General features: G+C 24.2%; 1 protein-coding gene across 1 annotated transcript in view; it reads right to left on the reverse strand.

Moving 5' to 3' along the window:
• Nucleotides 1–3,707: 3,707 nt before the first annotated feature.
• The window catches only part of LOC129963561 (uncharacterized), a 62,282-nt gene continuing 48,210 nt past the window's right edge, over nucleotides 3,708–17,779 (reverse strand). Inside the window, exons 6-16 of the mRNA XM_056078021.1 lie at nucleotides 16,843–16,955; nucleotides 16,017–16,187; nucleotides 15,656–15,749; nucleotides 13,719–13,811; nucleotides 13,439–13,604; nucleotides 12,255–12,334; nucleotides 12,038–12,160; nucleotides 10,146–10,266; nucleotides 8,034–8,220; nucleotides 5,981–6,123; nucleotides 3,708–5,252 (exon numbers count right to left, since the gene is read on the reverse strand). Of these exons, the coding sequence (XP_055933996.1) occupies nucleotides 5,010–5,252; nucleotides 5,981–6,123; nucleotides 8,034–8,220; nucleotides 10,146–10,266; nucleotides 12,038–12,160; nucleotides 12,255–12,334; nucleotides 13,439–13,604; nucleotides 13,719–13,811; nucleotides 15,656–15,749; nucleotides 16,017–16,187; nucleotides 16,843–16,955 (1,534 nt within the window). The 3' untranslated portion in view covers nucleotides 3,708–5,009. The remainder of the gene's footprint in view (nucleotides 5,253–5,980; nucleotides 6,124–8,033; nucleotides 8,221–10,145; nucleotides 10,267–12,037; nucleotides 12,161–12,254; nucleotides 12,335–13,438; nucleotides 13,605–13,718; nucleotides 13,812–15,655; nucleotides 15,750–16,016; nucleotides 16,188–16,842; nucleotides 16,956–17,779) is intronic.

The following is a 17,779-nucleotide window of genomic DNA, read 5'->3' on the forward strand; positions in this document are numbered from 1 at the left end:
TTCTGTGCCTGCTTTGCATAGATACTTTACGACTTTTGCAAATGTTTTGAAATGTAAATTTCTTTTTATTTATCATAAAGTACAGTCTTTGAAATATTCATCACATCACATGTATTTTAAAATATGGCATACCAATAAATAATGCTAAGCATTCATATGTAATAAATTGAAGTAATTCACAATATCTTTTTCTGTTTAAAAGCTTACTCAATTTTAAAATAGTTTAATGTATCGTGACAAAATGTCTACAACCTCTAAAAGTGATAAGTGAATTTTAATCAGCATGATATCTAAAATATTTTTTTTTTTTTTACTAATTGCTAACATTCCGTTCTACCAAATGATGTTTGTGCTATATTTTTCAATGTCTCATTTTTTCTTATATGAAAACTGTCCTTATTTAATGACATACACATATGCATTCTATTCTAAATTAAGTTAGATTCTGCTTGGTAAATGCTTTTAAATAATGATTTATGTATAATGAAGTATGTTTTTGTGTTGTCACCCAATGGGCTATCTTTTTTTAAATTTAGAATTTTTTGACAAAAAATCAAGTTGATTTTCAATTATTATGCATAAAATATGAAGACACATGTTTTAAGTTTGAAGGCCGAAAGAATATTTTTTGCAAAGCAGTATTAATTGTTTGTTTGATTTATTTGAATCAGTATTTCAGAAATATAGGAATGAATCTCATAAGTGGGAATAGTAGTTTGATACATCCATGTTCTTTATTATATGCAGAGTGAGCTTGGGTTTAGTCTGGGATGATGCTTATTAGACTTTACACCTAAAATCAATATACAGCTAAACCTGGTTAATATGTACCTAATAAGAACTTAATAATTTATTTGAATCAACTTTTGATTTGTTTGCTGGTTTTTTAGTGCATTTAAAACACCCAAACCCATTGATTTAGACTTGTTAATTTCCATGTTCGGCTTATCTTATAAAATTTAATGTAATACATTTTCAAATTAAATGCTTTCTTTAATGTATTCAAAATCATTTTCTATGCATCTAAAGTTGTTTTCTTCAAGTTATTTTTTGTAATTTGAATTGAGAATTGTGGTATTCTAAACTGACTTATTTTTCATGAAAAATGTGCTTTAACAGGTACGATTGCTTGTGGTATAAAAATTTTATTGTTTAAGTATGTTTAATGATCTTTTTCTGAATTAGGGTATTTATAGCCATTTTAAATCTCACATGTCTTATTGTTTTATTATATCCTACAATATCACTTTCAGCAAAATATAGAAAACTTAGTCCAGTTGACTTGACATCAATAAAAGTTAAAGAAAATTATATTTTTTTTCCTCCTTCAAATGTGTTTATGAAAAAATTTATTAATCTTCCTATTAAAAAATGTATTTTATTTCGTTTGATTGTCAAAAAAAGTATAGAAATTATGAATGACTGAATTTTGTTATATATGTAGTCTTCTATTTAAAGTGCCAAAGTGCAAACTCGTTATTTCTGATGTCAAGAAATTACGTTGTTAATTTAAGCAAAATGTAGATAAATGAATATTATGTTGTTTTAAATATAGCTTCAGAGCCATTTGTATGGCTGGTCCATAAATAAATGAAAAGGATTTTATATAAGAATGGCTTGTCTTTGTTGCTGAAGAAATTAGCTTTCTTTTTTATATTTAAATAAGTATACTTGTTGTGACTGGCATCTATTTTTTTATACAAAAAAGTAGATTCCAAGTCATACAAATGTTGTATATATAATTAATTATATTAGTAAATTGTACAATAAAGAATACTACTTGAAACTTATGAATGTTTTTAAATTAGTTATTTAAATTTTTAAATTGGGGAATTTTTATCAACCCATTTACATGTTCAGTATGCACCTGAATGCATAATTTTCCATTACTAATGCTTATTTTCAACTATTAAATACATTTGTTTGAGAACACACAAAAAAAATAAGACAAAAATTGATAATTACTTTTATTGTAATCAGATTGGTTTAAAAATATAAAATAAATATTCAGTAAAAACACTTCTACCAATGAAAAAAAATTTCATCTTAATCAGATGAACATTTTTTGACATTTTTAACGATATTACTGCTTTAAAAATAAATATTTTCAGAATAGTTTGTATTTTTATTAATATTTGACTTTAATGTATGCTAGTAGCATTTCAATAAATTTTCATAAACAGTCTCATATGTTTGAAGAGTACTGCTGCTAAATCAAATGTGTAGTGTAAAATCATTTCTTAATCATAACTTTTCAGTTGCTTCTCAAAATATATTCTACTTCATATACTTGAGCAGATGTTAAGTATTTATTTTTGTTAGTAACCACTCATGTGGAATTTCAAACAATAGTGCATAATTATTGCTTAGATTTATAAATGGAGCAACATAACTAATTGAACAAATGTAAACAATATTAAAGTTGTGAAAGAATGTAAATTATAGTTTTTTAATTATAAAATTGATCATGTGACTGCTTGGATGTATGGTAATGTTTCTTGAAAAATAAATTATTGGTTTTGACTCGCTATATAATAAAAGTGTCAGGTTCACTTCAAAAATTGAACTGTCCTATGTAAAAGTTTTTTTATAATCACTTTATAGACATATGTAAAGTTTGATGCCTAAACTAAAATGCTTTTTAATGATATTTTTATGTGATTATCATTCAAAATCAAATGTAAATAATTGGTCTACAATTCGATTTAGAAAATTATAATTGTGTGAATATTTATACTAAGAGAAAACTGCAGCTTATATGCACTGAATATAAGTAAGAAATCTAAATAGCTTGAATGTTGAAGTGAATGTAAATTAACAGAATGAAGTGTCTGCTTCTGTATATGTTGTAGCTTGTGCTGATTTTCCATACTATGCTTTCATGGTGCTCATTACTGACCTAGTCATTGACTTTGCCATTAGAAGATTATAAATCATCTCTTATATCATCCTGTTATTGATTGAATGTATGCATGTTTGTGTATCTTTTGAGTTAGTCAATATAAAATATTTCTCTAAGACAATAAACCTGTTTATATATAAATCTGTTGGTGTCTTTTTTTTTTCACTTGATATTTAAAAATTATAGAATATTAATGTATTTAGTTTGATTTTTTTTTTCAGAAATTAAATTTGCTGAACTTTTTGGGTTTTTATGAAATAAATTAACAAGTGAGATGAGATAAAAAGGCTTAAAATGTGGTGAAATATCAAAACCTGTCACATATTTAGATTGTTGAGGATCCTGTCATCGGTTTTGCATAATGTTCTCAAATAATTACGTTGATATGTCCTTAAAACAAATAGTATATTAAAAATTACATAGTTCAAACTCAAAATGATGATTTATAAAATTTTTGAAAATAAGTTATCCAAAGTTTAAATTGTGCTTCTTAATTATAACTCTGAAATTTCATTAACATATTATTTAATGACTTTACAACAGCAGAAATTATTTCCAATAGTTTGAATAACATGTGTCTTAAAATATGAATGAGTATTCTGTGTCTCTAAGGCATTTATCTTTTTAGTTTGAATATCTGAATAAATATTATATGAAAGATAGTCAAAATTTGCAGGAAATAAAAAATATATTAATCGCATCGAAAATCTTGAACCATCTGAAATTTTAAATATAGAAAAATAATGTACAGTACACTTTAAATAATTCAATATAACACAAATATTTATTATTAGAAAAACTCCTTTAAAAAATGTTACAATATTGACTGATACAAAAATATTCCATAAATGTACAATACTTATGTGATCAAAACAAACAGATGAGTGACATAAACACAAGTTTATTTACAAAACAATTCATCTAAACAATATACAACACTTAATCCTAAATAAACATGAAAGAAAATAACACACTTCTAATAGGAAAAAAATAGTGAAATGCCAAAAAAAAAAATGACAGTTTGAAATCTGCAGTTTGGTAGAAATGTATTTGTTAAGGTTTGTCTCAATGAAGGGTTAAAATATTTTGTATCACAGAAAAACACCTTCATATTGCAGAAATAATTAATGAACATGTATTTAAGAACTATGTATCCAAATCAATAAAACTGAAAACTAAACAGAAAGCTTGAAAGGCTGGCAGTGTTTTTCCTACCATAATGATAGCTTTGATGAGAATATAAATGAATTAGAATAAGTAAATTCACCAATAATGCCATCATTCACATTTAAAAACATGCAAATGATTATGAAAAGGCTGACAAATTGTGAACTAATGTAGTAAAGGTTTGTGCTCAGCTTTTTATTATTAGATGACATATACTTGCGCATTATCTCATTAATAAATGTTTATTTAACAAATTTTTTTAAAAAATGATATTTTTACGTTGATTGAAAATTTCTTCTGGTTCTTATTTTATTTCAGTAAAAATTGCTAACCACACAAATACATTTTTAAAAAGGATCCTTCACTCAGCAATGCATTAAAGGTGAACTATGTCAGTATATTGTTTATTCTTTTAGCTCCCATTTAATTTTAAATTATTACAATGTGTTAAGAGAAATAACTAATCAACCAGTGACAGTTCCTGAAAATTGACAAAAATGTTTGTTTGGCATTATTGATGCAATATGAAATTAGGTATAGAAAAAAATGTAAATAAATTTTTGCTCTTTAGATCCTTTTATACAATCCTAATTATACAAAAGGATCTTGATATACAAATCAGAACAATTTTAAACCTTACATCATTTTATGGTCATTTTTAAGGTTTAAAAAAATAGGATGAGAACAATATGTATTATTTAAATGATGGTGAAAAAGGGTTATAAAATAAAAAGACAGATACTCTTTCTAGTTATTAAGCATTAAAATGTCCATATGCATTGATGTGGACTTTCTTAGCTGGTTTGTTGCAAAAAAAAAAACTGAAGTAATAAATACAATCAGAAATGTGAACTTCAATCTGTCTTGCACTTGAGTTGTTAGTAGAAACTAACTGGAGATTTCACTCCCCGTAATTCTTCGCTGAGCATGTAAGAAAACATTATGTATTAATAAATCTGTCTGTCCGTCTACGCATAAGAACTACAGAATCTTTTATTTCGGGATATTCTGGGTGCTGCCAGTTAGGATAGTAATGAGTAAAAGATGCTCTTCTTTTCCTTCTACTTTGATCCAAACGTTTTGAAATTATTTTCTCAAGGTTAAGGAATGGCAGCTCAAATGTAATAGAGAAAAGGAAGGCTAAACCAAATGTGACACATAAATGACCAAAGTAAAGATAAACCTGAAAAAAAAATTTTATTTTTTATATAAATTTTTCATTGATTTGCAATCAATATATGTTATTTTCTATTAAATCAGTCACTTACCTAAGAAAAAAAAACATTTTTTTAAATCGTATTTCAGTTATTTGATGAATGTAACAGTTTTACATTTGCAAGAAGCTTTTAATTAATTTACAACTTAATTTTGAATATTTTTAGCCATTTGTTATTACTGTTCCAGCTTGTTGCCATCTATTTTTCAGTTATACAGATCAGTCATCGGCTTTCATTATATAATTTATAGTAAAATTTTTGCATCTTCTATGTAATATCGTTACTTGTCATGAATCAGTACTTCAGTTTGTTTAAGTTTTAGTTATTTATTAATAATTATTCTTTGTTAACAAGAGTTAGTCTTTGGAATTAGTATCAGCTGTTATGTTCATCCAATAATCATATTTAAATATTCCTCAAAGTGGATCTTTCCTACACAGAATTGTGAACTAGACAGTTTCAGTCATAGCAACATCACAAAACTACATGCTGATATCTTAAAAATATAAACCATATTTGAATAATAGTCTCTTACAGATTCAGTAAGTATAAATTTGTTTTGTTTATATTTAAATGATAACTGCTAAATTTATTCATTTCACTTTTAATTTAAATTTATAAATACTACTGCTCAGTGTAAATCTAAAAATAAAACAAAAAATTTTTTTATATTAATTTCAAAAAAATTACTTACCACAACATACTGACTAAAATAAAATGGACTTCTAACATAACTGGCATACAGATACATTAGTAGAGGATGTATTAAGTATGCTAAATAAGAAAGACGACTTAGTGGAATGAATCCAGGCCATGATAAGATGTTATTTATAATTCCTGTAATGAAAATAAATAAATAAAATATTTTTAAAGTTACAGACAATTTATTCTTATTTCTATAATTATATTCATATTTTTGATTTCTAAGGCATTATTCTTCATCTTTTTTCTTTTCTTTTCTGCAGAATTAAAACTGCATCTGAATTAAAGTGACAAATTTCAAAGAAAGAAAAAGAAATATAACATGAAATCTATTCTATTCTTCAGTCGCTGTTTCTGTAGATCCGAGATACATCATGAAATAAATGTGGAATTTAAAACTTTATGTATATATAAATTTTTTATTTCAAAAAAAAAATGTTTGTAATCAATATTTGGAATGGAGAAATTTGGTTTCACTACAAGAAGAAGGCAATATTAAAACTTACAATGATGAAACATAATAACAGAAACTGAAAATTTATAATATATCTAAAATATTACCTGCTAACAATCAGTTATTGACAGAGAAAATTATTTGTGTCTAATTTGAATTAAAGCTTTTATGCACAACTATTCATAATTTTCATAATAAAAGAAGTATTTGCCTTATGATATTTAATTTCATTTTATCATAGTGACATAAAAATGTAAATGTCTTATCTGCTTCAAATTGCACACTGTCTTCTGTGGTAATGCTATTTCACTTTCTAATTTTTCAGAAATTAAACATATAATTAGGAATTTCTTTTAATTAGTGAAATATGATCTTAAAAATTGTGCAAAATAATATATATATATATTTTAATTACCAAAAATTTTGGGGAAGAAAAACTACATCATAATTAAATTAGCATTATTAGATAGACCATTTTTTTAAAATTTGGAAAAAATGTGAAACCAGTTTTGAACAATGATAGAAATTATGATGAAAAAAATGTCAAAATTATATTCAATTATTAATTAATTAAAACTATTTAAAATTTTTAAAAAACTCTTCAAGATGCATATTTTTCTCTTCTAAAATATATTCATTTAATACTGTGACTTTAGATCGAATGGTCTCTCCTGCAGAGCACTGATACACATAAAAATACTTTCCTTTTATATGTTCAGATATAAAATTTTTTAATTGCAAAAACTAAATTTGAAAATAATATTGGTAGAATTTATAATTAAACAACTACATAACATAATGCCATCCTGTGCCCCCCCCCCTTCCAGGGCCTATAACACTGGGTTATCTAACCAGTTGGATGAGCTCAAGATGGATGGGGGGGGGGAGAGGATAAACAATAGAAAGTGACAACAAACTATCCAGAGATCTCTAGAGAAAATCCCATTCCTACATGGCTGTATTTAATGTTTTGGTGAAGTAATACCTAAAAACTAACAGTGACAATGGGTTGAACGTACAAAGAAATGAGATTACTGAATTGTATTGAAAGGGAGAAAATTGATAAATTACATTGTAAACATCTATATGACATGTATAAGCATATAAACAAACATTTTAGAATCAGAAATCTGTAGCGTCCGTCTGGGTACTGTGGTTTTTTACAGAATTCTTATAATACAATGAGTAAATTCTTCATTTGTATATGATTGTATAAAATAATCTAAAATGAAATAACTTCTGAGTAAAAAAAAAAATGTATTATATAATAATTTATTTGTTATTTCAAGAATATTCTTAAACTTCTTGAAGGAAATAAAATTTTCTTGATGTTAGTCATTTATACATTTAAGTATCATATTTGTACTAAATAATCATAATTATAAAACAAAATGTTAAAAAAAGAAAATAATATTGATATGCACTTATCAAATTCATAGAATTATAATTTAATTTGAATAACATTAGATTTATTCATTATTATATATAAACAGAATAATATTAAAAATTCATTATTATATATTCATACAATAATATTTTAATTCTGATTAAAATAGATTTCAGATTAAAATATGAAGAAAAAAAACTTTACCTCCATAACCAGCAAAACAAATTACTGTTAACCATGCAATTCCTAAGGCCCAAACAGCTCTGCTGCAAGTAGCATAAGCCACTGATATAGGCCAATCAGGTAAATTGCCACTGTTCCAATCCCAGGTGCCATAAACAATTAGAGTACAAGAAGTTACTGCAAAACTCCAACCAAATATTTGAATAATCTGAAAGATAATAAAAATTATCTCCAAAGCTGAATAAGCTATAAAAAATAATGAAATTAATACGATGCAAATTATGAATAAATCCTTTTGAAAGAAACTGTATTATGAGAAAAAGCACAATTTTTAAAATTCCTCACTGATTCTACTCACTTCATATTAAACTATTATAATTCCTTACATATTTATTTATTTATTTGCTGATCAGTAGACATTTCAAGAAGATCATATTTCAAATCAATTTTCCAATTTTAAAAATAGTAAAATAATATTATTCATTGTTTTTTTGGTGATATAATCATACTAACATACAAGACAACCTACAAATTTATTTGCAGCAATGTAAAAACAAATAAAAGTGCACAGTATTAATGAAATTTATGACAGACAAATTCTCATACATATCATGTAAGAAATGGAATGAAGAGAAAAATTGCTTGAAAATAGGCATTGAAAAACAGCTCATGGTTAAATGTTCCAGCACTCCAACTTTTCCATATATATATATATAATTTTAATCTTTCCAATAAATTTTACAAATTATAAGTTTCTATTCCAAATATGATGTCATACAGTAGGACTCAGAAACATTGCAACGTTGCTATTGCAATATATATAATTTTAATAATAATTTAATTAATTTTATACAAAGAATTTGAATCTATCATTAATAATATAATGATATCAACATTATATAATTAATGTAAATCAATATTGAAACACTTTTTAAAGAAGGAAGAGGTATGAGCTCCATTCTTCTTTATTCCTCAAGAATTATGATATACAGCAATTACATTTACTACCTGTCATAACCATAAATTTGAAATCAGCTGCAGTATACTATAAATCTCAAAGTTTCTCCTATGCGAATTTTACTTCTGTTATGGTTATTTGATACCTTTTATAAGGCATATAAAATTCCTGCAGTTTTAAAAATTTTGTTAAATAAGAAAGAGAAGGATTAAGTAATAATTAAAATATAAGTTTGAAACACCATTTTGAATACAATTATTTTTATATCCTAAATTTGTTTTTTGTAATGATTTTAATTCATAAAAGAAGAATTTAAACAAGAATAGGTTTATTGTTTTAATTATTTTGAATATTACTAACAAGTAACATTTAAATATGTTTAATTATATTTCTACTACACCAAAAAAAATTTTCATTGGAATGAATGTTAAATAATATCCCACTATATGCATTTATTTTTATCTGGCATTATGTATTCTATTCCTAAATCAGATGCCATTACATAAATCTTTATAAATGAAGGTACAAAAGAATAATAACAAAAAAATATTTGTTAATTAAAATTAATTTCAAAAGCTATCTAATTTAAGTAAAAAAAATATAATATGGAAATTATTTTAATAACTAAATATTATAATATGCATTAAATTAAAAAAGATTAAAATGAATGTAAATTTTACTGACAGTAATCACTATGCAGTCTATTCAATGTAATGTATGATTAAAAAATCACAGCATAGCAAAACTGCTCTTTTCACTTCATAAACATCATTTACATTCCACAAATCCTACATTTTAAGACCTAACACATTAAAAAATAGGAAAGTACCATATTTAGTTATTTATTTCTGATAATACAATAAGGCATATTAGGATTTGAAAATAAATTTCATACCATTAAATTAAATTTTATATCATAAAAATAATTTTATACCATTATCAAGATTTAATCTATACAAAAATTACAGTTAAAATATAACTTTAGTTTATTTTTACTTTTAAAATTTCTAATGATGCTTATGCTCATCACTGGAAAAGGTATTTCAAATTAATGTATTTACTTAACACTGCTGGAAAAATTAAACCTAATAAATAATTATAATTAAATATACATCAATTTTTATGTTGCAATTAAAAAAATTTATTTATTTATAAAAAATGAACAAAAAACATACTTTTGATATTGGTATCTTTTGTTTCACTGACAAAAGAAAACCAGTGCCCATTCCTATACAATATGCAGCATAATGTGCATATGGCTTGTATCCCATTGTATCTAAGTATTCATTGATGTCTCTGTAATAGATAAGATTGAATTTTCTTAAATGAAACTTACAAATAAAATAAAACATTTTAAATTTCAAAGCCATAAGAAAAAGTTATTTAAAATTTAAAATTATAAGAATAATATAGATAATTTATATGTATTTTATCCTAAAATACAAAAAAAATTCTTATAAAAATTTATTATTTTTATAATTTTTGAGAGTTTTATTCCATTTGAAATTATGAGCTAATCTAAAAAAACCATCATTATCAATGAAAAAGCAATAATGATAACTATAAGCAATATTTATTAAAATTAATAATTACAAAATATTTCAATAAATACTCCTTACAGAAGATATATATATATATACAAAATTAATTTTATAATGACAAAAAATAAAAAAAAGGTTCACAAAAATAAGTTTAATTTATATTAACAATCATATTTTATATTCAAAAGCAATAAAATAATTTCACAAATAATCATTCTTAAAAAATGATATTTTTCATAATCAAAATAATAATTTTAATATTAATAGTTATTTTTACAGTTATTTCCTATCAAAGGAATCTTTTAATCAATAAATTAGTTTATGTATTGTGCTGAAAAAATATTTTAATCTATAACTATATACATATATATATATATATTTGAGCAGTTGAGCATAACGGAAACTTATAAAATTTTTAACTTTGGTTTATTTCAGCACAGGAGACATAATTTATGTACAAAGAATAAGAAGTAAGATATACATCAGTCTACAACATGACACAAAAGCAGAAGAGGAAAAGAGACAGACATTTTTCTGTCAGTGATTTTATAATGAGATTTTGATAGGGATTTCTTTGACACGTGCAGTCTTAGGAAAGGAAAATTTAGGTATCTTTAAAAGAATGTGGTAAGCATTAGGGATTTTTATCTCTTTGCTCAGAGCGTGAGAACTTGCTGAATTTAAAGTTTTCTAGAGTGCATGTTAAAACTAATTAAATAAAAAGTGGAAATGAATCGGGAAATAAGAGAACATTTTAGAATGAAGTTAATATGGGCTAAATTAAGATAAAAGGAAATTAATTGAGATTTAAATTGGATTAAGAGATATCATTATATATATATATATATATATATATATTGGCATTAAATTTTGTAAATGCTCTAAATATCAGCATTTGACATTAAATTGAAGGACTAATAATTCTCATTATTGCGGCAATTTTATAAGAAAAACATAATAGATATATTCCAGAATTGTGATATATTTTTCAATTTTTTATCAGACAGGATGGCAAAAGAAAAGTCTAATAAATTAATATATTTCATTATCTTCTGATACATTAAACAGTGCATATAGAAAAAAAGTCACAAAAAAATATAAAGAAAGTAACAGCTTCCAATACTGAAATTAAGGTGGCCCATGATAAACGTTTTGTTTCAACAATTAAATATGGAATGTTTATCAGCAGAAACCTTGACAGTTATTTTAATTGTAGTAATTTATTTGCTTTTATTTATTTATACTTTTTTGATATCTTAGAAATAATGTGTATATACCTATAGAATATATATATATATATCTTTCAATTAAATATGGAATGTTTATCAGCAGAAATCTTGACAGTTATTTTAATTGTAGTAATTTATTTGTTTTTATTTATTTATATTCTATTGATATCTTAGAAATAATTGTGTATATACCTACAGAATGCATTTTGTCATCTTTTAACTTAATAACTTAAAATGTATTTAAAGAAACCAAATTTGAAATAATATATATTTAAATGAAAAAAAAAAAAATCCTACTTCTGATCAGGAAGAGAAAATAAAGACACTGGTGGTAAATCATATAGATAAGTGAGAAATCCTGCTGAAACCATAGATATTATAATACCAATTGCTATAAGTAGCATTCCCATCCTCGGTCGTCTAGGAAAAGAAAAGATGAAAAAAAAAAAGTTAATTTTTTCTAACTGAAAGTTCAATTAATGTCACAAAATACACAAACAAATACTATACATACCTATACAATCCAAGAATAACAACAGGAGATATGAGATAAAATTGCATGTCACAAGACAGAAACCAACCATGTGGAACACACTAAAAATATAAAAATTTGGAATTATGTTTGATTTGGTACGCTTAATTTTATTAATTGGTATTAATTTTAGGTAATTCCATTTCCAAATTAATTTTAGGTAATTCCAAACATTTTCTCTCAATATGCATTTTAGTATTTTTTAAAATGTATTAAATTATTTTTTCATTGTCTTATTGTTAGTTAATTACTTATAAGAATTTATACAGTGAAATCTGTTTTTCTTAAAGCTCATGCAGGAAAATATTTTTTAAAAAAAAATCTGGATAAGAAGATTGCAAATTTACAAGCATATTAATACTTTTCTATATATTAAACAAAAATATTAAAATTTATTATTGAAACCATCTAACTTTAATTTTGATATGAAACTTTATTTTCTTTTGAATATCAATAATGATTAAAATATATATTTTATAAGTAAACGAATTTTAAAAGATAGCTAGATTAGGAAAATTTCACTTCTTTTTTCTTTTTTTTAATCTAAAAATAGCCCTTATTTACTATGAGTAATGTCCTCCTATAATTTAAGAAATTTTTCAATACTTTAACTTTTATTTATTTAGTTAGTTTTCCCCTCTTAATCATTTAAAAATGTGATTGTTCTTTCTTTAATTTTTGCTTATAATCATCAAATAATTTTTCATATTTAGGTAAATTCTACCAACAAATATAGCTATAAATTAGATAGCCATTGCCATTAGTGACATTTATATTATGTTAACATAAAAATTCTTGTAATATATTCACTGATTTTAACAAATTTGATTGGCACTTCATGTCAAAAATCCAAATAAATAGGGCTAAGTATGACAGAGATTTTAGAACTGAAAAATATTAATAAATCTCAGAATTTTAATTTTTTTTAAGCATAAAGATACCAGTCTTGATAATGACACAATTTCATAGATTAACATAATCAGATTTAAAAGACATGTTTTCAAATATGAATATAATATAACTATGAACAAGCATGCAAAAACCTTAAATTAAATATTTAAAGTACAAGAAATAAAAATGATTAAAACATAAGATGTTTTAAATAAATTTAAAAAGATCTTTAAAAAATGCTTATTTTATATAAAACAAAATGCATCCATACGTACTGTTTTGGCTGTTGGAATAAAATTTGAAAAATAGAAAAGATTTGTCCACCAATAATTCTCACAGCCAGTCACAAATGGTTCCAATGTTTCATTCCATATAGGACCACTGCCAATTAATGGCCCCAATAAAATGACACCCGAAATCATCAAGAATGCTGGAGTCAATCTGAAGAATGAATAATTTTCAAAAAACATTAAAGACCAGATATTTTTTAAATAATATGTAATAATAATTTTAGTATAAAAGAATGCATAAATGCAATCAAAATTAATTATATACCTGCAATATCTTTTTATATAGAAGCCCACAATTGTAAATTTTCCATCTGAGTTTTCAAGATATTGGAAGGTTGAATACACAACAAGTAAACCACTAAAAACAAATGTAAAGAAAAATTGTTATCAACACTAAGAGTTTTTTTTTTTTTTTTCCAATAAATATATTGAATGCAAAATTTATTTAAAGCGTCCAAATAAACATACATGTGGACTAATTTTAGAATCTCCAGAAGAAAAATTAAAACAATTTGAAACAAATTGATGAAAAAAAATATAGAATTTTCTCAAAAAAACTCCAAATTTTTTAATGCACAGCTTGTTAGAGAGTCAATATATTAACTATAAAAAGAAACATGAAGCCACATTGATCCTCCATCATAAAAAATTATTTAAGCAATACTTAATTTTAGTTTAAATAAGGAGCAGAACTGCAAAATTTAACAATTCTGAAAATAATTTTAAAAAACGTAATCTTGTAGCCTTCAGGTTCGTAAGTCATTGCCCTATTTTGTCTATTTGACAATTCAGCCTAAATAGGAATAAAAATATTTGTCTAATAAAGCAGTTCTTTGTTTCAATATTTTTTCTCTACCCTTATTTCAGCAAATAAGCCCTCCTCTCCATTTTATCCTTATACTTGGAGCCATCTGAATTTAACAATCTTGGGATTGCATTTTTTCCTTCTGATATTGTAACAGAAAATATACAGTCAAATCATGTTTTTTTGTTTATTTTTATAGTCATAATCCAAAATACAATTACCTTCCATTTGAATTTTTTTTGTATCTGACCGTAAAACACAGCATATTGTTCCTTCTATAACTTGGGCAGGAGCAAATAAATTCAGTAACTTTGAATGATATTGCATATTCATTAAAACTATTTTTTTTAATTAAATGTAACAACATAGAGAAAGAATAACTCAAATATTGTTACTGTATTGCTATGCATGCAGATAAAAAAAATGTATTCTACAAAATAAAAATTCTGCCTTTCAACCAATATCCAAGTGATATCATAACTTTAATAGTGGCAAAAAGTATAGATCTTGATGAACAATAAAGTAGATTTGAATTTAATTATAATGATTGAAAGTATTGTTACAAACTGCATTTAGAATCAATTTTAAAATCGCCTTTTCTTTTTTTGTTGTAATCATTGGTGTGTCAGTAATACACAAGTATCAAAAAATCTAATACATATTTTGACATTTTTTTTTCTGGTCAATTGAAGTGAAAATTTCATATAAATCTACAATTGTATTCACAAACTCACAAGTCAAATTTCATTTAAAAAAATCATTTGTTTTTGAGCTATTGTGTTTGCATGCATAAAAAAGTACAGCCTGACTGAAGTAAACACTTTGTCAGATTTAGTTCAAAATTCGATAAGAATCTGCACTCTGAATTTTAATCTGTGCACTAAATCCTATTCATCTAACCTTCTTCATTTTGGAATTATACTGCAAATTTATGCTTGAACAGCTCGGTAGACAGAGAGGATCCTCAGAATGGATATTATTTACCTCAATCCATATACCAAATTTCACCCATTTAGCTCAAAAAGTTTTTGATTTATCATGTTCATAGACAGGAGTGACAGTTCACAGACAGAAGTGACATACTTTAAAAAAATGCCTTTTTCAGATTTAGGGAGATCTGAAATATGGAGATTCATTAAAGTTTTGAATTTGAAATGTTTGTTACTTTTTTTTTTTTGTATACTTTGTATAGGAATAAGTAAAAGTTAGAGGTGACATGAACTTCTTAATCAATTTAAGCTAATATAGCTCTATATAATAAAAAAGTACTTTCAGTTTAGCTACACAAAGAAATAAAATTTAAAGCTTAGTGGAAAATAATAATATTTAAATACATGTAGAAATTTGAAATAAAATAAAGAAACTAAAAATGAAATGAAATTAACATTAATAAATACCTTAAAAAGAAGAATGTATCAGCTGCAAAAGCTGTGTTCAGAATTACTTGGAAAGCTAAATTGGAGCCTAGATCACGAATTCGATTTAGACCAGCTAAAATAAAAATAATATATCATTAAAATTATTTAGTTTTTAAAAAAATGGTAATTAATATAAATATTATTAAAAAATTAAATTTTATGAAAAAATATTCATTATATGTATATATATATATATATATATATATATATATATATATATATATATATATATATATATATATATATATATATATATATTTCTAAAGATTATAAAACAACAAGGAAAAACAATTTAACAGAAGAGGTGTTTTTTTAAGTTTTTTAAACACAAAAGTCATACCTAAAGTCAAGTAATCTTTGCAATAATAAACATGACCAAGCATTATCCAAGTCATGCTTAAAAACTTTATTCCATGCAATGCAGAAACATGATTAGATGGTATTGATGTGTTCAGAATTTTGCAAGCATTTCTATAAGCTGAAAACGCATAGCTGAATTGTCTTAAGATGCCTGTAAAATTTTCAAAAATGCAACATTTTAGATTAAAAACAATACAAAATTTAGCACACTTATTGAAATTTCATACACAAAATAATCCCTTACATTTTTAAGATTTTCTATTTTACTTTAAACATTACATTTATAGGAATTCAATACCTAATTTAGCTTAATTATTGCTGCTAAGATATAAAAATTTGTTCAAGACATAGTTTAAAAATTTTTAAAATTGTTGGGCACATAATATTTTAGAGAATGTTTAAATCAAGAACAAAGTAGCTGTTTATTGTCAGCATGACAGTTTTGCTATAAGTTTTACTTTGCAAAAGTTTGATACATCTCATACTTCTGTTTTCATTTTTATTTATATTTTTTTTAAGATTTTTATGCACAACAGCTGAAGCAAGCAGCAATGGAAATTCAAAAAATGTATTCATATAAATACTAAAGTTTAAAAATATTTTTTTACTTTATTTAAGCAGAATTTTCATTCAGAAAATGTACAAGTTATTTATTTATTTTCAGTTTTCTTCTTTAAAATAACTAATTCCATGTTAATAATTTTAAAACTTAATTTAATGTTTCTAAACGTTTTTAGATAGCTTATTAACTGTAAGTATTCCATTCTAAAAAGAATTTCTAGAAATATTATTAAATGAATACAGACTCTTTTTTCTAACAATTTCTTCAATATCCATATCAAGATCCAACCTATGACGAAGGAAGAAATCTAAAGTCGTTCCTACAATTACTATTGCAAATGCAGTGAAAACTCCAACCCTATAATTAAAAAAATGCATTAAAATTATAAATCATATTTTTAATTGTAAAAGAACGTGATACTTCATGTGAATTACATAAAATTTTAAATATTACAAAAAGTAAAAAACACTTTTCATTACTTAATATGTGATTCATAACAATTACTTCAAATTCTTATGCTCATTCATTTCAAATGCATTTGTATTTATGTATGCAATGCATCCACATCATTTAAATCAGTACTCTTTTAAAATATTTGAACACATGGGGAAGCATTTGCTTTTATTTTTAAAACAATATTTTAAGTAAATACATTTCATATCCCTGTGAAAAAAATACCCTATGAAACTGGGCCTAAAAATTTATACATAAATAAATGCTTTTCTGCAATTATTTGCATTGTAATATGATCAAGTTTTGTAATCCCATTTCCAAATTAAAATTAATTTCCAGGTACAAAATTATTACAGGGAAAATTAAAATTACAGGGGAGCAATTATTTGCACTGTAATATGATCAAGTTTTGTAATCCCATTTCCAAATTAAAATTAATTTCCAGGTACAAAATTAAAAACAATTCCATGTTAACACTTCTGAGCCAAGAAATCTAAGTAGCATGAACTTAAATACCAAATCATTGAACCAAATTTTACAATTACTTTTGTCATTATCCACAGAAAGTGTGTCCATTATTCAGAACTCAAAGAGTTACCATTAATCAGCATGATGATAAATTAAATCAAGAGACTAATTTTTAAATTCCTTCAGGAACTACATTACTTAACTACAATAATACTACAATCTTCACTAAACACTTTATATATATATATATATATATATAT

The sequence above is a fragment of the Argiope bruennichi genome, chromosome 3, assembly GCF_947563725.1.
Source record: "Argiope bruennichi chromosome 3, qqArgBrue1.1, whole genome shotgun sequence".
NCBI classification, from domain to species: Eukaryota; Metazoa; Arthropoda; class Arachnida; order Araneae; family Araneidae; genus Argiope; species Argiope bruennichi.